The sequence below is a fragment of the Ammodytes marinus genome, assembly GCF_949987685.1.
Source record: "Ammodytes marinus genome assembly, chromosome: 16".
NCBI classification, from domain to species: domain Eukaryota; kingdom Metazoa; phylum Chordata; class Actinopteri; order Uranoscopiformes; family Ammodytidae; genus Ammodytes; species Ammodytes marinus.
Window position 1 is genome coordinate 17,565,611 of NC_137220.1, and position 22,595 is coordinate 17,588,205.

The 22,595-nt window shown below is 41.8% G+C and overlaps 3 protein-coding genes across 3 annotated transcripts; all 3 read right to left on the bottom strand.

Annotated features, from left to right (window-relative positions):
- Positions 1 to 3,113: 3,113 nt before the first annotated feature.
- LOC307263266 (GTPase IMAP family member 7-like) lies at positions 3,114 to 6,062 on the bottom strand. The gene is made up of 2 exons (XM_080044385.1): positions 5,885 to 6,062; positions 3,114 to 5,189 (listed from the first exon to the last, which is right to left on the bottom strand). The coding sequence occupies exons 1-2, from the start codon at positions 5,973 to 5,975 to the stop codon at positions 4,276 to 4,278; spliced, it is 1,005 nt and encodes a 334-aa protein (XP_079900511.1). The 5' UTR covers positions 5,976 to 6,062; the 3' UTR covers positions 3,114 to 4,275.
- A 1,075-nt stretch (positions 6,063 to 7,137) lies between these two features.
- Positions 7,138 to 11,483, bottom strand: LOC307263265 (uncharacterized protein). The gene is made up of 4 exons (XM_080044384.1): positions 11,003 to 11,483; positions 10,786 to 10,854; positions 9,629 to 9,921; positions 7,138 to 8,411 (listed from the first exon to the last, which is right to left on the bottom strand). Exons 1-4 carry the CDS (start codon positions 11,220 to 11,222, stop codon positions 7,548 to 7,550), a joined length of 1,446 nt encoding a protein of 481 aa, XP_079900510.1. The 5' UTR covers positions 11,223 to 11,483; the 3' UTR covers positions 7,138 to 7,547.
- Positions 11,484 to 11,908: 425 nt separating this feature from the next.
- On the bottom strand, positions 11,909 to 22,222 carry sp100.1 (SP110 nuclear antigen, tandem duplicate 1). Its single transcript, XM_080043939.1, has 16 exons — positions 21,921 to 22,222; positions 19,319 to 19,493; positions 18,649 to 18,879; positions 18,341 to 18,460; positions 18,006 to 18,139; positions 17,809 to 17,850; positions 17,666 to 17,705; positions 17,325 to 17,423; positions 15,507 to 15,629; positions 15,242 to 15,381; positions 14,679 to 14,747; positions 14,026 to 14,156; positions 13,732 to 13,849; positions 13,551 to 13,625; positions 13,305 to 13,448; positions 11,909 to 13,169 (listed from the first exon to the last, which is right to left on the bottom strand). Exons 1-16 carry the CDS (start codon positions 22,062 to 22,064, stop codon positions 13,083 to 13,085), a joined length of 1,872 nt encoding a protein of 623 aa, XP_079900065.1. The 5' UTR covers positions 22,065 to 22,222; the 3' UTR covers positions 11,909 to 13,082.
- Positions 22,223 to 22,595: the final 373 nt, after the last annotated feature.

Genomic DNA, 22,595 nt, shown 5'->3' on the forward strand with positions numbered 1-22,595 from the left:
TAGCCTGCATGCAAAGCAGCTGACTGAGAGATCACATTATGAAAGTGATCACTGTATGAATAAAGAGCGATTTAACACTTATATTAACATAAATAAACCGCTTACTTCACCTTGAAATGTATCAGAAAGAAATTTGAATATAGTTATAATGACACAAAAACACAAGGGCCCTCATTTATCAATCTTGCGTAGACCAGAAAAATGGGTGTACGTACATTTCCACGCAAATCTCGGCATTTATCAATATGGACGTGAGCGTAGGGTACGCTCAAATCCCACGCCAGCTCTCAGCTCGTGTACGCAAATTTGAAAACAGCTTGGACTCGCAGTGCAGGCTGTGCCGGGTAGCCGATGACTTTGTTATTAGACAATTATTAGAAGATAATACAAATGCAGTGCAAATAAGACCGAAATAAAGATATTAATCACTTAAAAATGAGCAGCTTATGGTGTGCAACTGAGTAGGAGAGCTGATTCAATAGTGCGCACACCGGCCACTTAGGAGGGCTGCATGGGACTGCGTAAGGGCAGTTGTCTCCGTCTTGGAGCAGCTGGGGGGACACTGAGGCACGGGGGCTGCATTCATTCAAAATGTTAAGTATTAAATATGTAGTAGACATACACTGCTCTTTATGATACAAAAAAATACACGGCACAACATTCAGCTTAACATTTTATTTATTTGACGCACTTTGTAGATGTTAGTTCCTCTTTTAATGTGTCATTAATGCTAAAGCGAGCGATTTATTTCCACCGTTAACCGGCACGTTGTTCCTATCTGCTGGTGGAGCAGGACGGTGGGCGCTCTCACAGCTGATCGCTGCCGGGTCGGCTTGAGCAGCTGACGGCCGGGCTGACCACTCGTGCCAAGCGCATGCTGTCATACAGTAAAACGCTAAATGTGTTATTTTTAGTTTTTAAAACCCTTTTGAATGGTGCTATCTAAAAGGGCCAATACATTCTAATCATCCAATACATTCTAATCATTCAAATCTCTGCAGACCTGTATTTATTTTATGGGGACCATTATCGGACAGTTGGTGCGTCTTTTTCTCCTCCACCACTTATATTATGCCCGCAGCCCCGCACCCCCATTTGGTTGCATTTCAGAACAGCAACACGCTTTTTTTAGTGGCGATTTTGAGTCAACACCAACGCTGTTGACCGCAGCAGTTATTTCCTTCCTAACTGCTGCCTTCTGTCGTTCTTTGATGCTGCTTGTAGGCTAATGCTCCGAAATGAAACTCTTTTTTTTTCTACTTTCGCTGTTATTCTGTCAATTTCTACTTCAGGGAAGTGCCGTATTGCGCATATCCATATCGTAAAACCTCTGGGCGAGGCCTCTAAACTGAGAAAATATAGGGGCGTGATACGCTAGTTTTCATCCACCGCATTTATCAATAATGGCCTTTTTGATAAATCCCACGCGATACCTGGCGTAGGGAGGTATTTGCGCCAGAATCTGCACCAGTTTCCACGCAAAATTGATAAATGAGGGCCAATGTGTGTGTGGCTTGAATACAATACTTGTCTTGCATTTTATTCATAATTGCATTTGCTTCAGGATTAAACAAAGGAGAGAGTGGGGAGAGTTGTGCCACTTTTACTCAAAGTGACTTTAAAGTGAGGCCTTTACAGTAATGTCTCGAACTAAAATATTTGCGTATATTTCAGGATGTGGTGCATCCCTGGCAACAATAACTTTGGATCTGGAATAAACTGTTTAAGAAATGTAGCTTTTGGAAAAAAAAGTGTTCTTGTGGCACAACTTGCCCCCGGTGCGGGGTAAATTGTGCCTTTGGAGAGATTACGTTGGGGTAAATTGTGCCATTGATATATCTCATAAACTGTAATGCTATATAAAAGCAAAACAAATCCATTAGAAAATTCATTTAAGGTTTATTTAAAGTAAATATTTTACAAAGATTGAAGGTCAATTTTCTTAAACAAGGCCTAGCAGGTCTAGGTGGTTTTACCTGCAAAGCTCACAATGACAAAGTCACCAGCAGACTCATCATCATCATTCTGGCCATCTGAACTCTCATCAGTGGTGTTGTTAAATGTCAGTCTGTTCTGACCTACTGTAGACAATCACTTTCTTTTTGGTGACCAGCGTATATAGCCATGCCACTAGCACAACTCACCCCAGGCCCTTTGGCACAAATCACCCCAACCTCAGCATTTTGGAAATACTACCATGATGCAGCTGTTTAGGGCTAACATTGTGCTAACTGTATATACTCATAGTGTAGCATACTAAAGCACTAAAACATATGTCAAATGTGTTCAAACATGTCGATATTGTTCAGACACAATAATCAAAAAACCTTAAAATTTTACTTTGAAGGTAAAAAAAAATGTTAAAAGTAGGTCTACACACCTTTGCACACATACTGGTCGAAACGGCCTACTGTGTTGTCAAAAGTAAACTTGCAATTGCAAAACGCTCATTTTTAACTGCACCAAATCAGTCTTACATCCAGCCAAAAGTTGAATCTGGAAGGATGGAGAGGAATAACCTACATTTTCCAGATTTGCTGTCCCAGAATTTGCATTATGAGAATAGTTGTATATGAATGAAAGTCATCCCTGATGCCATATGTAGATTAATTGGAAAAACAGAATAAACCAGCCTATATTTTGTATATTAGTATTACTTATAATGATGAAGAGATGACCACTTGTGTGCTAATGCACTGGCTTACCGTAAGCATGGTTCAACAGACACACCGTATAATGCTCTGAGTGTGCGCTAAACATTAACATGCTGGAATTTCTTTCACAAAACTAGCCTACACTTAGACCACAAAACAAACTTTGCATTTGCTCAGAAATCCGCAGAATAAAACAGATGGAATCACAAAGCATTGTCTTGTCTTACCTTTGCTGCTCCTGATCAGAGGAAATAAAACTGAAAGTTTATGGAGCAGTAGAAGAACAAGAAGACTGTATCGATATGGACACCCTCAGACTGTGATGACCCCGATTCTGCCACCAGGGGACGCTGTCTGACGCAAATCGGCCACTGATAGGAGCTGGCAGACTGAAGTCATATTCCACCTGATAGAGTTCAAAAGTGAGCACAAATGTGACAATCTTTTTTTCTTTGTTTCTTTCTTTATTCGTTTCTTCACATTTACAATCCCACAGATCAACATAAAACAATCACAAAATGTCAGTGGCAGATCTAGAAATCTTTCACATGGGTTACAATCAATCACTTTTGATCAATGTATTGTTTGATTCTATGCTCGAGGAGCTTGTTGACATAGTAGTGGTTTATTTTTACAAGTATAGATTTAAGAACACATAAATCCTTTCGTCTTGAATTTCTAGACTTATTGATGACCCAACATTACGAAACTGCGGAGGACCTAAATAGACATGACGTATTTATTTTTTCCACTCCTTTTTCCTGTGATCATGAGTTTTTTTAATTCACAGTTAAGAAAAAGATACGGGCATGTCCGTTTAGGGCTTCCATACGAAACAACTCTTCAAACACACTATATATCCTGTACGCAGGTTTAACAGAGTTGCGTCTTAATCATAACTAGAGATTTAAAAAAATCAAATAGGCCAACATGTTTTTCTATTTTCCTATTATTATTACATTCAGTGAACTTCCTTTATTAGCTTGAGCGATATATGACCCATAGCCCATTTCACACAATGTGCTGGAACACTGAAATTATCCGGAGTTTACCCAGATGAGCTGTATGTGTGAACACAAATGTCGGGGTTGTTTGACCCTGACTTTACCCAGGTGGCCCGCTAGTTCTAAGTCAGAGTCAGGAGCGAGGGACGGGGGTAATGTATGTGAATGTGTCTCACACCCACAACCTCCTACTGTGTGCTGCATGTGTTTAAGGGTAGATCCGGAGAGTCTCGTGCTTGATTATCTCATCGGGCCACAAAGGGGAAAAAGCTGTACATTGTCGAACGACCACGTTGTGGTTGTCTGGGAGCCAGTTTAGAAAGAAAGTAGAACAAGAACCGGAGAGACAGCAAGCGCCAACACAGTGACTGTAACAGTAGTTTGTCTGTTTGTTGTGCAGGATAGAGGGCCGGCCACTGATGACAAGAAGATCTCTGACCAATAGCTGTTTACTACATGGTACCTTCTTTTTTGGAACTTTGATGGATTAGGTACAAAAAAGTAGGTACCAGGTACCTTTATATAGTGGGAAACAAAAAAAAGGTGAGTAGATTAGAGCCGGTATCATGTAATGGGAACGCAGCATAACAATGCTTCACATCCTTGAAACACACCAATTAATTTTTCTCAGCAAGCTCTGGGTTTTTCACTTTAATAAGAACAGCACAAATGATGCCTACTAGCATACAAAGGAACCCTCCCAGGATGAACAATCTCACAAGGCTCATCCAGCTCTCCTTCTCTGCAGCCAGTCTGGCTTTATTCTCCTCTCTCATCCACAGCTCCCTCTTCTTCTTCTCCAGATCTTTCCCCTGGTGGTGGTCTAGCAGCTCTGTCTCCCTGCGGCCGATGTCAGGTTCCCTCTCCTTCAGTATGCTCTCTTGTCTCTCCCTGATCTTCCTCTCCTTTTCTGGATACAGGCCTGTGTGGTAATGGCCCCCTCCATTCAGGGCCACCATGGTCTGGATCTTGGCTATGAAGCGTGTCACCTGGTCATGGCCCTGTGGTTCCTTGTTGTTGAAGAGATGGAAGCCGCCGCTACATTTGCGTATGAAGATGCGTAGGTTGTCGTCGCTCTCAGTGATGATGTCGTTGATGGTTTTGCCTTCGAGTTGGTCCCCGTGGGTGAACAGCACGATGGTGTAGTCCCACACTCTGGGGCCAAACTTTGCCTGGATCAGATCAATGGTGTGCTGATCCTCCTGAGTCATCCGTCCCACGGGGACGACGAAGGCGAAGGCGTGAGGTCCAGGCTCCTGGAGTTTGACACTCTTCAGGATCTCTCGCACGACGTCCTCCTCCTTTCTGATCGTCTCAAAAAGACCCGGTGTGTCGATCACAGAGACAGACACGTCCTCAGCTTTCCCAGTCCCGTCCACAGGCACTTCGACCGTCCCATCATCCTTTTCACAGAATCGGGTGACTCTCTTCAGCTTCATGTCGGATGTAAACACGTGCCGCCCGAGGATGGTGTTCCCGCTCGAGCTCTTGCCAACTCCACTCTTCCCAAGAAGCATAATCCTCAAGGGCTCTGTGATTCAACAAATGGGAACAATTTTATTACATAATGCAAGTTTTTTTCTTAAAGGCTGTTCTTGATGAAAACAGCATTTGTTTATTATCAACCAATACCGCTGATTCTAATAAGGGTCCACCTTGACCCACTTACAGGAGTGTACGTTTCAGTGATTTATGTCTAAGGGTTAAAGTTTTACAGTTTAAGTGCAAACGTCCTGTTACTTTGTTCTGTTTTTTAAAGTTTATCATATGAAATTAACATTTACATTTACTACTTGACAATGTTTTTACACTCAAAGAAAAGCAAAAGAGTAATGGCAGAAAACAGCAAATAAAATGCTTAACTTTTTTTTGCGCAAAGTAAAACTTTAACTGAGACACAAACAAGACATAATGTATCCAGTAGAGTATTGTATTTTACTTGGAGGTAGTTTGCTTTCAGATTTACTATAGGCCTATATAGGGTTAAAAAGAAGACCTAAGCTCACAACTCAGCTAAACCACGCCTCTGTGCAAAGCTCACTCTTTTTTCAGCTCCTCCTACGGCTGCACAAAGTAGGACAAGAGATTAAAAAACTCCTTTCATAATAAATAACAACAAGATATGTTTTTGTCCAGAAAATCCTAAAAAACATCTTCAGGGGCAGCTAACAAATAGAAATGTACTCAAAGATTTAACCACCACTAAGAGTTAACTTTGATACTTACGTTCCCCCAGATCCTTTTGGTCTGCGCCACACATGCTGTCAGGGCTCATGGCAGAAACGGATCCAGCTATTGTGTTATCACTTGAAGCCATCAACAACTTTGTCTGTACAATGTCAGTGTTTAAAGCAGCGCCTGGGAAACAGGTCAAGTCTGGCAGTTCTTAGTGAACTATCTTTGTTCACACGAGTCCTCTCCCCCAGCTTTCTGCCTGCTGCTGAGTCAAATGAAAGTGAAAGGAAGCACAGGAAACAAAACAAGGGCAGGGCATTTGCTCAAAAATTGAAGGCTACTCAAGTTCGGAGATTCAAGTGGAAAGTAGAAAAAAAGTTTCTTCGTGGATTAATCAAACCATGTTCTTGTATCATATGTAAATTAAATTGAACTCGTACTGTATACTGTCTCAGTCCTATTAATCCGTATACAGCTTTCAATTGGTGGAGGACTTCATTCACTAGTACATCAATTCATGTAAGCATAAATCGGACAATGGAACAGCCTTTTAGTTGCTGGTGAATTCAAAGAGTTGTGTGATAAAGAAAACTATTTAAGTGAAATTTGATTGCACTACTTTTTACCACTCTTAGAGGTTTGAAAACCACACCTGACTTAAATTGTATTTAGTAGACAGAAAGCACAGCCCTAGTCCCAGGACATTTTATCAATTTTAAAATATGTGCTAATGGTGCCTTTGGTTGATCCACATTGGATTCAGTGTCTATGAGTAGACAAGACCACAGCTATTGCCCTAATCGAGGAGTCAGGTAGTTTAAAGTCTACCATATATAACTCACATTGCTATATGAACAATGCCGGCTGTATTTTGTCATCCTCTCCATGCTGCCTGTGAAAAAGAAAAGTAACCGGGAACAACCACCACAGTCACCGTTTTGTGCAAAACAATCAGTTCAGCTGAGGCTTTGAAATAATCTCAGCAATGTTTTCTTGCCAAGCTGTGGTGCAGGACAATTTAACAACATGGAAATGTTTTACTAAAAATACTAATTTTGGAATATATTGTATGACTTTTCATAAACAGAATGCATGTTTGCACAGAACAGACAGATCCTTTCCCCAATCACTCAAATTTGAATTGCATTCGGAAGTCAAATGTTCTTGGCCAGTGTGGAAAAGGCCTTATTACACTGACTAAAATGGCTAAAATAGTGAAACATTGTGAGAGGGCCTGATATACTGTAAAAAATATGAAAGTGTTGAAAATATTTTCAATCAATTGCACATCCTTGATTGTGGGGTTGTGAGCTCTAACATTGTCGTTGTTTTAAAATGCTCGGTGAACATGGTGTCAATTCCTGAAATTTGACTGAGCAAATGGTGACATCATTTATTAACATCCTATGATAATGGAGCAGTCTTATTAAATGAAGGTTCAAGGAGAAATGTTTTATTGGATGTTAGATGCAGCAAACTATTGCACAGAAATGTATCGCATGTACCAATAATAACACTCCATTTCACTTCTGTTCTCTAAAAGAAAAGTGAGCAGTTATGATATTATAAATATGTATTTACATTAAGCTCACAGGATAAGAAAACAAAACATTAGAGTTAGTACATGGTATGGGTGTTAAGACGTTTCCAAAAGCTCAATTTCAGTTAAAAAAAAAGTTTACAGAGCCCCTGCCGTCCAGCCATTCGCCCTCCATCACTTCCGATCGGCCAGTCTCTGCAAGAGGGCAATGACTGTGTCCTGTTTGGACGAGAGCAGCTCCAGGGCTGTGGCGATCCTGCCCAGGGACTCTGTCATCCGTACCTCCCTTTTCTCGCGCCTCTTCTCCCTGGCATCCACCCTTCTGCGAGCCACTCGCTCCAGGTAAGCCTGCTCTTCCTGCCGCTTCAGAATCTCCTGGGATAAAGCAATGCCGGTCGGCTCCTCCTTTCCTCTCTGGCTCTGTCCCTCGGCTCCCGACATTGCAGATAACGAGGTGGAAATAGAAGAAGTGAGACAGGAGGAGGAAGGGGGGAAAGCGGAGGAGAGGCAAAGGAGATTCTTGTTGCTGGTAAGTGACGCGTTTCTCAGGCGAAAGGATGAGAATGGTGGAGCTTTGTGGCCTACGTAGCGTGACGCGTTGAGGTCTGTGTTACCAGTCGAGCCAAGGGAAGGGGAAGAAGAGGCTGCCTCTGTGAAACAAGGTGAGGAGATAAAAGACGGAGATGGCACAATGGAGGCTGGATGAATGCCAGTTGTAACAATGTCACTGTTGAGGACGATCAGGGGCTTGAGATCTAGAGCATTTGTCGGGCTAACGGACGCTGTGTTCACAGAGGTAACGGCAGCAGTGCTACTGATCATTTGACCGCTGCTGGCCCCCTGACCCGCTGACTCCACAACAATTGTGGTAGCAAAGTCCCCATTAGGGCGGAGGATGGTGGTGGGCAGCGAAACCTGTGGTGTTGCAGCAATCTTTGCCAAAGCACCAGGCAACAGAGAAACCGTGTTGCTACCTTTGTTTCGTTTGTTGCTGATGATCTGAGTGCCAACCGTGTCACAGAGAGTGGCGTCCATTAACTAAAAGAGAGACAGAAACAAAGAGACAGAGAAAAGGAGATGAACATCCCAAAGTCATTTGTGGCAACCAAGATTGGGGTGTGATCATCAGTTGATCTCTCAGCGCAGAGAACACAGCCATTCATCAGATGAAGCAGTCTATTTATACACTAGGCTCAACATGCTTCTGCTGCACATTGCTAATGAGTTGCTTAATGGATAACTAACTTTCTAAATCCACAACTTAGAAAGCTAAAGGTTTATATTGGAGAAATATGGGTCAGCTGTGCCTCTTCATCAGTTGCACTGACTGTTGTTTGTGCATGTGCACCGAACAGCAGCTCAGAGTATTCTGCCTTCTTGGAGACCCTGAACGCATGAGCCCTGTATGGGGCTCCGGTAGGGGATTCCATAGTTCGGCTGGGAGACTTCATAACAGTATTGTATTCGCTTTACCGCAACATTATGACGAAAACATAGCTGAGCTGAGAGGCAACGCTCTCGATCTACCAGGCAATCTCGTTCCTACCCTCACCTATGGTCATGAAGGCTGGGTCGTGAACAAAAGAACGACAAGCATCTGAAATGGGCTTTCGCAGGAGGGTGGCTGGGATCTCCCTTAAAGATAGGTTGGGAAGCTCAATCATCCTGAGAGACTCGGAGTAGAGCTGCTGCTCATTTGCATAGGAAGGATCCAGTTGAGGTGGTTAGGGCATCTGGTAAGGATGCCCCCTGGGTGCCTCCCTAGGGAGGTGTTCCAGGCACCTCCAGCAAGGAAGACCCATGACTAGGTGGAGAGATTATATCTCCACACTGGCCTGGGAACGCTTCGGGATCACCCTTTCAGAGCCGGGGTCCCCTTCTGGAGCTGCTGCCCCATGTGACACGATACTGGATAATTGGTCAAAAATGAGTGAGTAATATTCATCTATAATAAACTTTATAATACAAATAAATAGAGACCTTAGAGGGAAGCAGAAATAGGTGGAAAGTAATAGTCTGCCAGTGGGAGGTTACTTCTTTTTTTTAATGCTGGTATTTGGTTTCTGGGTCAGAACTCAGACATGATCCAGTTCAATTTTCTGAACCAGCTGCAAATCCAAATGAGTCCTTTGAATTAGTTATAAAAAAATGTTTTAAGTGTTTTCTTTTAAGATAATTTCCTATTAAATCCAACCTTGGGGTAAATATTTTCCCTGTGAGGAATTATGGAAACCAGGAATGAACATCAGACTTACATCAAAGAACTCCCAGGAAGTCTTGGTGTGTCCCGTTTCGCGGCTGCGGTCTTTCACCCTCTTGTACGTGACAATGAGGTTGTTCCACTTGCGGCGGATCTTTTCGACGGGGAGCAGGTGCCCCTTGGCGGCCATCTCCTCCTGCACGCTCTGGAAGAGCTGCGAGCGTTCCCGGGTCTCGTACAGGCCCCAGCGACGCCCGACCGCCTCGATCAAACACAACACTGCTTTGGAGGTGAAGTCGGAGCCAGAGGGAAGCATCTTCTCAGAGGGAGCAGGTGGCATTGCAGAAGCTGGAAAAAGGACAGGACTTTAAATGAAGACAAAAAAAGGATATCTGTGGGCTTCAAATGTAGACTCATATGGAGGAGATCTCTAGCAGTGAAATACATTTAAAGGTACAATAACTCATTTCTCAACCAGCCTCTATAAGCAACAGGATTCTACATCAAAACACTACTTTCTGCCAAAGTAAGAGCAGTTTTAGTTGTTTTTTCTGCATTTCTGTTTTTTTTGTTCACTGGTTCGAAGGGGGTGGGTCTTTTGTCCCATGCTCCAATCAGGATTTAGCAACATCAGTTGTGCTTGGTTTGGCTGCTGTCATTCAAATCTGATCAAATCAAAGCCCACAGTCCTGATGAAACAAACCAACAGTGTTTGAGCGTTAAACTAGGAATAAATAAAACCTTAAGGTGACTTATTTCCAACTGTGTATTTAGTCATGAATATTCAATGCAATATAGAGAAACCAAAGATTTGAACCCTAGTTCTCAGGGGATTTAACATGCAATAATCTGGAAATACATCATCATTTCTATGTACATTGGGATGTTCATCAACTGTGAATTTCTTTGGGATCAAAAAACAGTCATGACAGAATAAGTTGTGATTCCATCCATTAAGAGCAGCAGATCTAAATGAAGTTACATAAATGAAGTGTCACTGCTACTACATGGATAGGCCTACTGTATGACACTGTTAACGTTGTTTGAAAAGTATGTCAGCACTTCTACATTTAAAAGGAATAAATTAACGTCAAGATCATCAACACAAGACTTCAGTCTCACTTGCATCTGTCACTCAGGTGTGCATGCGTTTAATTTCACTTTGATACAATCTACCGAAAATCAGTGGCCGACAAAGGAAGGTCCTCTCACCTGGGGCTATCTTCAGGTACGTTTTACCATCCCCTGATGTGGTAAAGAAGCGATCTGTACTCACGGGGTCTAATGGTGAGAGACATATAAGAGAAAGAGACACATTAATAACACCACAATGGAGAAATACAATTTATGTTTTTATTTTTCTTAGTTTTATTTTTTTAAACAATATTGCGAAATATAGTTGTAGCCTAAATGAACTAGCTGCACTCACACAGCAGCAGAGCAGCAGATGTCGCGGCTGCTTGCAGCTCTGTGTCAGTGAGCTCCTCCACTCCTCCTCCTTCTCTGCATGCGGTATCTCCGCAGGGCGCAGGCGACTCCTGGCTGCTCAAAACCAGCGCAGATGAGAACTCATCGACCGCCTCGGTTTTCACATGCATTGTTGCGACGTCTCTGCTGCTGTCGCTGCCCCCACGCAGATTCTCCTCCATGACTGGCACAGAAACACGTACATGAGCCGGATGGAGGAAAGAGAGGGAGAGAAAGAGAGAGATCCCGTTTTGTCTGCGCAGGAGGAGTTGAATTGGGGTAAAAGTTTGGAGATCGCAGATCTCAATCAGCGTTGTGTGAGTTCAGCCTCAATCGGCACGTGGCACCATGTCACGACTCTCCCGCACGTCAGGTTAGATGTGCGCGTGATGGACTAAAAGCCAGTCCTACGTCTGGTTTTCACGAGGGGCAGAGAAATGGCTGCGCTGTCCACCTCAACCGACGGCTGCGCAGGGCGACTGCGCAGCTCTAAACACAGATTGCTGCTGGCAACTGTGACAGCGACGTCAGCCGACCATACACTGCATGTTTACCACTATAACCGGGATTGAACTACCACATGCAGCCTCAATCTAAACGTTTTTATATGGCCTATTTATTTAATATAATCGCTTCTTGTGTCTTTGCATTTATGTTTTGTATAGACCTACTACTCATACATACAGTATTTTATTTAGGAACACTTAGGCACTGACATTTCATTAAACTGTGCACTATTGGTGTATAGTGGAATGAAAAGAAACTGAACTATATTCTAATTTCGTCATGATAGAAAGTACATTTATAAAGGCCTACAATGCATGTAGTGCTCTGCAAAAAATCCATCATTTACAATGCAAGTCATCACACAACTGTAAAACTTTTTTTTAATCTAGAATGTAGATTTGACCATTAAAGGGAAGGTTGATCAAAATAAGAAAACATAAGTAAATCCCACATGAAATTCAGTGTAGTTACACTTTAGGTAAATAAAGTTTGAAGTTAAAATACGAATATTTATAATACAGACATTTGATCATGTGACAACAGACAAAAATAAATAGTTGGAAACAGGAGACAGGAAATTACTTTTTTTAAATTGAATATTTAAATATTCATATTACTAGTTAGAATATTAAGCATTCACTGTACACATTATTGTATTAAAGCAAAACACTGAAGTATTAAACATGTTTTTCGTATCAATCAAGAAAAGTCAACAAGTGGTTTGTAGTAACCTGCACCGCACTAATTGTGATTAAACAATGAAAGGAACTTTTTTATGAAAAATTACACAAAATAAAAATGCATTGATACATGGTGAGGATCATCCCCAAATTACATTCACTTTATAAAAACACTATAATGAGACTTACTTTAACCTAACTGAAGTTTTTGTAAAAGCTCAGCAATCTAAAACACCAAGGCCTCACTTTGCTACGGTCCAGCCGAGAAAAGGATTTAAGTGCCTGCAGCTGAACATGAGACATCTTCTTTATTCCACACATTTGTATTCCCTGGCAGAACCTGGCACCCATTGGAGCACGCTACAGAGGTCTAGTGGGTTCACTTTTTTAAATTCCACAGATTCTTTTCAATTTCAAACCTTCAGTTTTCAACCCCAACTGACTCAAGTAACACCACTTAAAGCAACTCAGACTTGTTCTAGGTCCCTCTGGAACAACACACAGCTTTATACAAGTTGTTTGACACATGCTGTAGCTTTCCCCGAATCCTGTCTAGAGACTTTGATGTGTTTGTTGAATTATATACGTGATCACATTTTCCACAACAGATTTTGTACAACAAAACAATGTACACAATTAAACTAGATCATTTTAGCCCGACTTAATTCAAGTAAAATTCCCTTGCCTCCTTTTGAGTGGCAAATGTTTCTTTGGGGATTTTGTAACTAGAAACAATGGATATATCAAAAAGACATACACCATAAGGCTATATACCAACATATACTGTACATATGTTTAATCTTTTCCCAGTAGCTGCTGAGTTTGAAAGTGAACACTGTTCAATCAGTCAACTGTCTATTCACAGATGCTGAACACAGTCTTAAACTCTCTGTCAAAAAACTCCTTCAGTCGGTTGCCCCTGGCAAGAAAATCAGCATTCTCCTGCAAAAGAACACAGCAGTCCATGTCACTGTAATATTTTGATAATAATTAAAAACTTAATTTTTCATGAATTGTCGATGAAAACTTTTGAATGTTGACACCTCTTTAAGAGGTTTTTAATGACCAGTTTCTTACTCTGTTGTATGAAGCACAGTTGGTGAAAATTAGCTGGACGTCGGACACAAACCCTCCCACAGTCCTGTAGAGTTGCTCCTGGAGTTTGTCTGCGACCTTGCACAGCCACATCGGCGAGCTGACCACTTTGGAGTAGTCCGACAACTGTGGGTGCCGAGCAGAAACAAATCCAATAGTCAAAAACTCCTGCTAGACATTTTTCAATACAGACCACCAGTAGATGCATGGGAACAGCTGAAGACTTACATAGAGCCTAGGGTCCTCAGCAAAGGTATTTTCCTCATCGGCTGTGCGCAGACACAGGAGGAGATACTGGCATTCCTGTTCATGTAACAAAGAGGAGGAGAGGAGTGAGAGCAGTGTGACATAGAGAGACAGACATTAGACTGTGAAGAGACACAGACAGGCAGTCACAGCCTATGCTCACCAGCATATGTTGGGATATTTGGCGGGACATGGCTGCTTCTCTTTGCAGCTCCTCCCCGTAGCGGCAGTCACGAATACTTGTAAATACACAGAAAGTACACACCCACTGACCACCGTCTCTGCTCCAACACACATAAGACACACACCAAGTTAAAGGGACTCAGGTTTAGTGTAGCACAAGTATTTAGGTAGTAATGATGTTGTATAAAAAATATTGGTAAGAGAAAGTGTATCTATAAAGAGTTAGACTTGCACAATCTAAGGTTTGTGTAGTTAAGACTTCGATCAGGCTCACCCTAAAATGGCGGCATCTACATGAGGCAGGTGGCATTTCTGGTGGAAGGAGCGAGGGCAGGTGTCGCACTCCACCAAGCTTTCTTCTCCACCTTTGCAGATTAAACACTCATCGTCGTTTTTCTGATCGTCCTGCCAAGAGGGACACGACAGCAACTCGGTTTACACAAAGTGCAGTTACATCAGAGAGAGAACTAGGATTCCTTCTTGTAGTGTAGCTCCCGTTGAGAGACCCATGTTTTCTTGTGTTTAATGTTGCACTGAATGAGATAAATTCCAGGGCTGGGTATTGTCAAGAACCTCATCATTAGATAACATTATACTGTAGATTGAGGCCTATTTTCTAGGGGAATTATTTTTCAGACAGAACAGTATTTTTTCTCTAATTTTATTCTACATACATGCTTTTATACAGAGATTATGAAAAAGTAGGTTTAAATGTTCCGTACAGAGCAAATCACCTCCCCCGTACACAGGACTGGGGCTCCATCACAACGGTAATAATCCATTTCGGAATTTTCGGAATCCATATTGAACTGATAAATACATTATATTGCATTGCATTGGTGAATATAATATTTGTACCCAATCCTAGTTAATTCAGCAAAAAAAAACGTTGAATGAGGTATAGGAGCTTGTCCGAAACCGACTTACCAGGTCTGTAGAATCTGGTTTGCACAGCCTGCAATTACACAGCAGTGAGTGGATCCTCAAAATGTCTGCCTGAAATAGACAAGTGACAGTGAGTGAGTAGTTTTAAAAAGTCTTGTGCCTCTCTCAGTAGGCTTCAGCAGATGAATTAAGTTAAAATTCTTTTTTTATTTCAGAAAAAATCTAATCCCATTTGCAATACAATATACTGTATGTAGTCTGCATGTTTTCTGTTACAGCCAAGTCAATGTGTTTACATTCTGGAATGGCCCCTCTACATTGTTCTTATAATTCTCATTGATAGTGGCGAAGTACGCCAGTCCTGTGCTGAATGAAATCAGTTTGTTGTTGCAGTTTTTCTTGACTGACTTCTTTGTTAAAACAACATGAGATAGTTCAAAAGCACTAAAAACAGATCCACAAGTTTGCTGTACAGTATGAAACCGCCCTCGCTGTTACTACGGTAATAACATGTCTTATCAAATCAACCATGGAGTGAAATCATAAGGATTAAAACTTTCATACAAACATTATAACCCCCCCCCCCTCCCCCTCACTAAGATTACCTGTATAAGATCATTGAGAGGTTCCCCTTCCCACTTGATGTCCTTCTTCCAGGATGCGTCTGTCTGACATGACGCCTCCTTTAAGAACTCCACCGGGGTCATCCAGCTGGTCTCACTACGAATACTCTTCCCACAAGTCCCTGGTGGTGAAAGACAGTTTTAAAAGGAGGGACATTTTGCATTTACAAATGTTAGACATTGAACAGGGACGTACAGATACAGGCATTTAGCCGTTATTTTTTGTGTTCAGTTTAAATATGGTTACCTGATGCAAATCTTTTTTTGTGTAAGGTCCCGGCTAAATCTCCACACGTAACTTTAAACAACGTTTGGCTACTGGCACGGCTGGATCCTGGATCCATCTGTTCCTCCGTCTCTCCTTCTACATCTGCAATGGACACATGGGATAGGACACTAGGGTTGGGCCATCGGTTCTACTTTCAGATCGTCCAATCACGTTTAAATAGTGATCGCCGACAGACGATCGAATTGTCGTAATTTAAGGGTTTAATTCAATTGTCATATGACTCATTAAAGGAGTCAACGATTCTGGAGAACGCTTGCTGTCAAAATCACTTATTGGCAACAAAAAATATACAGCCCTTTTGTCAAAATCCCTTTAAAGGCCAGGACACACCGGCCAGATAATCGCCGTCGTAGTGTCGGTAGGGGGTCGGGACACGAATCTGTTTGGTGTGTGCCGTGACGTCGGCCGACGTAGAGGTCGTCGGGCTTGTTTTGAGCCGATTGTTCATGTTGACATGTTCAATCGGCGGCCGACTGTCTTTCATTTGGAGCAATTTGATTGGTGGAGGGCTAGCGAATCAGTGAAGCCCGGAAGTGAGGCGGGTAGCACAAACAGCTAACAACAGCTAGCCATCGTTTTAATGTGTTTGTTCGTTTCGTTTTGAGAGTACTCACATGCATCAACCCTTGTTGACTGCTCGACACCATGCTCGACACTCTCTGCTAAAAATTGTGCTCTTATGGTCCATAAATATAAATACGTATTTCTATCTATGTTTATGCTCTAGAGAGCTGTCCCATCATTTCCGGCTTTCGTATTTTTTCGGGCCACAATACAGATTAGCGCCGCCTGCTGTTGTGGAGACATTACGTCCCGCGCAAGCGCAGAGCGTACGGAAAATAAGCAGTCGTCTCGGTGTGTTTTATGGCAGCGACGGGAAGACTGGAGCTTCCTGAAACGGCGACTCCATTTTTTGGGTAGTCGGAACGAGTCGGACTGGTGTGTCCTGGCCTTTAGTCAACAAAAATACACAGCCTTTAGGCTCTATAAACGAGCATGTTGCTAGCTACTGTGGGCCCCCCTATGTTTACATATCCTTTGTCTACGTACCAGTTTACAGAGCTTAGGATGTGTAACACCAGTTTTTTTATTTTCGATGCTCACAGTACGGACAGGAAGCGGATCGTGAGGAGATATTCACTGATTTTGACAACAAGCTTCGTCCAGAATCACTGACACCGCCTGTTCTGCACCTAGCGAGGATACATGTCGCTCCACTACAACTGGTAGGCTGTACTACCATCTTTGGAAAAAAAAATTGTTATCAGTCCCTTCAATTGCTTAAACAATCAGTTCGCCAATTGAAACAAGCCTTTATATATTCGGACATACAGTACATCTGAAGTAATTTATACAACCCTTGAAAGGAGAAATACCGGTAAGTGATTTGGTCCTTTTATGCTAACTGCCAGTAAGCAGTTCCCTCCCTCGTCCCTACGTCACCACCAGATGAACGCGGAGCAGTCTTTGTCAGATAGTGCAGCGATGGAGAGCAGGGAGTCATCGTTCAGGGGCACAGAGTTATAGTGCTCTGTCTCCTGATTGGATAAAAACGTGCGGGATACTCAACATGTTATCTTGCAATTACTGCTATACTGAATAACTAGGAGACCCGTGTTATGAACTGCCATACTTTTAAAGTGATTGCTGTATGGATACAAAGTGATTTAACATGTAGCCTACTGTATATTTACAAAGAAATATCACTTACTACTCCTTTAATAATAATATTAATGTATGTCAACCCAAGTGTATCACTTTGTGTAAAACTAGCACCTGTGACTTCTGGGGACGTTTCTTTGCTGCTTGACGAAACCTGCTCATCCTTTTCCAGGTTACTCTCCTCATCTTCATCATCTTCATCTCCATCCTCCACTACAGAAGCAAATATAAGAAGGAGAGAAAAGCTATTTTAACGCTGCTTTTTTTTGTGTGTGTGTGTGTGTGTGTGTGTGTGTGTGTGTATTTCAAACTCTCATGAACCTTAAGTTTGAATCTTTTAACATTTTATGTGAAGAAACAGATGCTCTTGTAATAGCTTGCAGCACTTTACTCCATGTACAGTATATACCCCCGTAGTTTTCTAAAAATCCCCGTTTTGCACTAATACAACGAACCTGTGATTAAATGATCAGATGGGAAGAGTGACCTCTTGGCCTAGCAGGAAGAAAAAAAGATACAGGATCTCATGTCAGGATCACTCGTAACTAGAAAGTACGCTGCAGAGGTGATATTTATCATTTGTTGTCGTTTTTCTTACCTTTTCACGGCATTTGTACCCCACTGTTTTCAGGTGCCCTTCCTGCAGGGGGGAAGATAAAATGGTTTGCACAACAAACTGGGTCTTAATTAAGCACACTTTACATGGCAAATGTTAAAGAAAAGCAAGACCTGTCACACTGTCTTGTTGCATACATCTTCCAAAAAATGTAAAAATAAATCCCTTTTCTTACAAACCTGTATGAGTGTTGCCAGGGGAGTGTCACTGCATCGGATGCTCCACTTCCAGTTCCTGTGGCTGCCCTTTCCGGAAAACTTCTCAAATTCAGTGGGAGTAAACCACTGTTTGTCCACCACAATGCACTTCTCCCCTGAAACATTCAGAGGGATCGAGAGATGAGTTAACGTCGTCTGTTGTGTGAGATCATTCAATAAAATCGGATTAAAGATCCCAAAAAACCTGGTCCCAATTCACTTTGTTGCAGTGTTTTGTTTTCCTTTCCTGGATATGACAATAATAATAGTGTTTTCTTTTGCATAATCAACGTATCCAGTCACTGAGTTTCACTGACCTTTTGCCAGTTTTGCTCTGATCAGTATCCCCTTCTGGTCCCCACAGGTGATCTGCAGCTGGGACTTAAACAATGGCCAGGTCCAAACGGCGTTCTTCTCTGCATTCTTCAGGAGAGGAGCTGGAAAATGAAAATATAAACATTATGAGTGTGACTCCATTGCTCCAGTTGAGAAACTTTCTTTAATTGTTCTAATTCAGACATTCTGCTTTATTAACTTTATACTTCCACACCATTGGATCTTTTTTTTATTTAGATTTGACCCTGATATTTGGACCCAATAACAACTGCAAACCGAAGTGACTTACAGAAGCATATTTTCTTGGACTTTTTCTTCTGAGATGGAGTCAACTTGGATGATGGACCGGGCTCCTCCTCATCATCATTGCACACACTACTTCTCAGTTTTCTCTTCTTTTTCACTGAGTCATCTCTCTTCTTCTCTCCCTCCTCATCCTCCGAAAGCTCCTTCCTTTTCCCTTCGCCCTGCTCTTCCTTTTCCACCCTCTCGGGCAGTTGTGTGGTAAAGTGGAAAGACCCTGCAATTATATTTATTGACCATGAATATACTGTATATATATATATATATATACTGTTTATATAAGTGCACTAAATCTATATCAACCATGATTTGTCCATTACTTTTAGTTTTTTTCAATGTATCAATAGTTAATTATGTCAAGTGCGTTTGTATTACTTTAAGCTGAAAAAAATATTTATTTAAGGCTACTAAGCTATTTTCTAAGCTATTTCAACCATTCATCCGTTGACTCTAACCAATGTCTTGGCTAGCTTGCTAAATTGTTTATACACAACCTCAATCCCAACCTAAAGTATTTAGATGTTAGTGGGCAAATCAAGATGTGTAGCCTATAGTTGTGTGCCACCCTTCACGTGCAACCTGGCCACTCTAAACATAGCAAGCTGAACCACAAATCGTAAAACACCCTGATACGCATAAAAAAACAAATGTCTGACCGTCCATGAGGCTGTTGCGCATCATTTGCAGTTTGGGGTACTGGTTCATGATGGTGTCCCTGAAGACGCAGCCCCAGAAGACTTTGATGTGCTGTGAGCGCTCCCTCTCCAACCAGTCCAGGACTCCATAAAGACCTTTCTTCAAGTTATCTTTACTCTTCATGCGACTCACCTTCTGCGCACACAGAAAAGTGCGTAAAAAAATAGATAATATGATAGGGGAGAGTGGCCTAAGTTGTACCGGTGGGGAAGTTGTGCCACCCCTTGTTTCTAGAAAAACCATAGAAGAAATTGGAAATGTGACCACATATTTAAGAAGAGCCATCCATTTAACTCATCCTGTAAAGAAGGGAGAAACATGGAAAAAGATATACCATACTTTTCGGACTATAAGCCGCTACTTTTTCCCAATTTTTCGACCCCGTTATTACACAGCACAGTATATGTTCTGTAGCTACTAGGGATGGGCGTTAGTAATCGAGTACTCGAGTACTCCTCGTTTCAAATGAACTCGATTGGTGGATGAGGAAAATAGTTTTTTGGTTAGTGTTTGTAGCCTTTAGGCCGGCCGGCGGGCCGCCCCTATTTTAAAATGTTATATACGTGTACAAAACGGATAAAATAAAGTTTAACAAAATTAAATATTTTGATGCAAGTGCAATAAACTGAGCGTTGTGTCAAAAAGCAACTGCAAATAACTGCCACCTCCGTGCCACCGCAGCGCAGCCTGTGTTCTCCACAGCACCGCAGAGCTGAACACGGTCTCTCCTTTCTCCCGAACATTGTCAGGAATATAACTGTCCAATTATTTCAAGGCAGATGATAAAATTACGTTTATAAAAAGGGGAGATGACACCTGTTACTCTCAGTTAGTAATGAGTAGCCTAGACTCCAGGTGAGCATGCAAGGTGCTCTCCGCTTGGAAAGAAAAGTAAAGAAGAAAAGGCTTACTTCAGGCACATTCGCTCCGAGCCAACAACAGTTAAGAAGCCTTCAATAGGGAATATGGGGATAAGATTCAAAAACCGACCGGTGTAACGTTCCGTTAATGAGGAATTAGTCGCGGTAATTATTCACGGACACGGAGTGAGCATTACGCAGTTGGATATACAACTATCTGCTTTGGGGAGTTATTTAAATGTATTTAAATTGTAAGACGATCATTTAATATTATTTGCTGTCCTTCTCATTTTAAATGGTGACTTAGGCTATTTTTATATTACAACTACAGCTTTTTCTCACTACAGGGGAAAGTGAGACAGTGGCTCACACAGCATTTGGCTCACTTGCCCCCACCACCACAATTTGAGAAAAAACTTCCTCTTAGCATTTCAGACTAATCTTCAGTTATCAGCATCACATGGTTTCATATGTTGGTAGTTCATCAACACGTATGATAGAAGTTTTTCTACGTGAATACATTTGCTTTGGCACAACAGTTGATTAAGTAGACAGCAAGAAAATTAACTTTTACATGCAAAATACCTATTTTGGTGAAAAAAACATGCTTACCACAGCACCATGAGGTCCTCTCTTTCAGGGCCATGGGGAAATAAGAGGGGCTTGAAAACATATATCTCACATGACCACAAATGTTTTCCGTTGCCTAGATACAGGGGGTGGCTCACATTACCCGATGCCTCAGATTCCCCCGTTCTCCCCTACATATGAGAGTTGGAGACTTTACTGTCAAGGCCTCACTTTAAAGTCACTTTGAGTAAAAAGTGGCACAACTTAGGCCACTCTCCCCTAATTTAAATCTATATCACAATTAATTGACGAAATCAAAATATATGAAGATACTGACGATAAGAAAATAAACATTAGCACATGTCGTGTGCTGGCTCACATCAGATTAGTTTGTCTTGATTACCATTGTCACCATGGCTGAAGGCTCAGCTTGCATGCTGAAAAAAAAAGTACATTTTTAAGACTGTTTTCTACCAAAAACTATGTTCTCTGTCTATGATACAAATATTTGTCTCTTCACAAAATGTAACGTAAAGGGATTCCAGTATGTTTAAGAGCCATTTTAAAAGCTTTAACACATATGTTGATGATTATCAGGATAACATTGTGATTTTTTTTCCTATGGTCCATATGCCTAGTTCAAATCTACATCAACATTATGCTTGCAGGGTGCATTTTACTAAACAATAATACAAAGTTGGAATGAATTCATAAGTTTCTACATATTTATTAACCGTAATCAAGGACAACATAAACTCCAATGACAGTGGGAGAGCAATAAAGGGTCCAACAACTCACTTTTTGTCCTGGGTCCCCCTCTAGTGTTACATTAGGCTATTTCCTCCTTGTAATGAGTTTCACTCTTCAAATGAGAAGAATTCTGCTTTCCATGAATGTCTAATGCTTAGGCCTATCCACAGTAGCGTTTACATTTAATGGCTTTTCCTATTAAATACTTCCGATACCCTGGGACACCCCGCTGTCACGCCCATGGTCAGGCCCTTTAATGAAACATTTTCAGTCATTGCTGAATATGACGCAGTTACCGCTCATGGCGGCGTAGGCAGAAGGAAGAGGGATTTCGCCCGGGAACAATTCAAAAAGGCGTACCGTTTCCACCTCGGAGCCTCACCTTGTATCTGTCCTCGGGGATCAGGTTGTGGTCTCTGAGCTGGCTGAGGAAGGTGTGCGGGTTCTCCATGCAGGACATTTCGGTTTTGTTACAGCGGAAAAACCGCAACAGTTCCTTGTTTTCCAGGAAATCCAGCGGGTCCATCGTTGGTCAGTGGAACAACTTTTCAAGCTAAAAGTATCCGCCCCAAATGCCTAGGCCTACTATGTGTTACAAATTGAAAGTATAGCACTGCATGAACTGCTTTGGGGGTCTATAACTTCACCCACTATTAAGAGTCTCTTTCAGGACAGCCGGAAGCATTTCCATGTCCTCTTTTCTGTGCTCAGTTCCTGCATGACGTTTCGAATGTGAAACTTGTTGGCCAGCTGCACTTCTGCTCAGTGGCGACAGGAGGCGACACAGCACCAATAAACCTCCATGTGTTGCATTGAGCGGCTGAATCCTTTGCTTCTCGTGGTTGGGTTTGTTGTTCTTTGAGATCTACAATTAGTTTAAATATTAACTCCTACTTCTAAAACATAAACAAACCGAAGGCTGCATTGATTAACTGCAAGAATATTTTATTCCTAAATGGCTCAATTCTAGTTCATCAATTGCTTATTGAACTGAACCATTTTGTTGTGAAAAACTTGATACTGGAAAATATTTTGCCAAGGTTTAGTATTGGAGGCA

Excerpts from the sequence above, each read along its gene's own strand:
- LOC307263266 (XM_080044385.1), bottom strand. The coding sequence starts at position 5,975 with ATGGCTTCAAGTGATAACACAATAGCTGGATCCGTTTCTGCCATGAGC. Across the intron at positions 5,190-5,884 it reads CCAAAAGGATCTGGGGGAAC|AGCCCTTGAGGATTATGCTT; the intron begins GTAAGTATCAAA and ends GTTGAATCACAG.
- LOC307263265 (XM_080044384.1), bottom strand. The coding sequence starts at position 11,222 with ATGGAGGAGAATCTGCGTGGGGGCAGCGACAGCAGCAGAGACGTCGCA. Across the intron at positions 9,922-10,785 it reads GTACCTGAAGATAGCCCCAG|CTTCTGCAATGCCACCTGCT; the intron begins GTGAGAGGACCT and ends TCCTTTTTCCAG. Across the intron at positions 8,412-9,628 it reads CTTCCTGGGAGTTCTTTGAT|TTAATGGACGCCACTCTCTG; the intron begins GTAAGTCTGATG and ends TCTCTCTTTTAG.
- sp100.1 (XM_080043939.1), bottom strand. The coding sequence starts at position 22,064 with ATGGACCCGCTGGATTTCCTGGAAAACAAGGAACTGTTGCGGTTTTTC. Across the intron at positions 18,461-18,648 it reads GTCCAAGAAAATATGCTTCT|CTCCTCTCCTGAAGAATGCA; the intron begins GTAAGTCACTTC and ends TTCATTTTCCAG. Across the intron at positions 15,382-15,506 it reads CAAAAAAAGATTTGCATCAG|GGACTTGTGGGAAGAGTATT; the intron begins GTAACCATATTT and ends TTTCACCACCAG.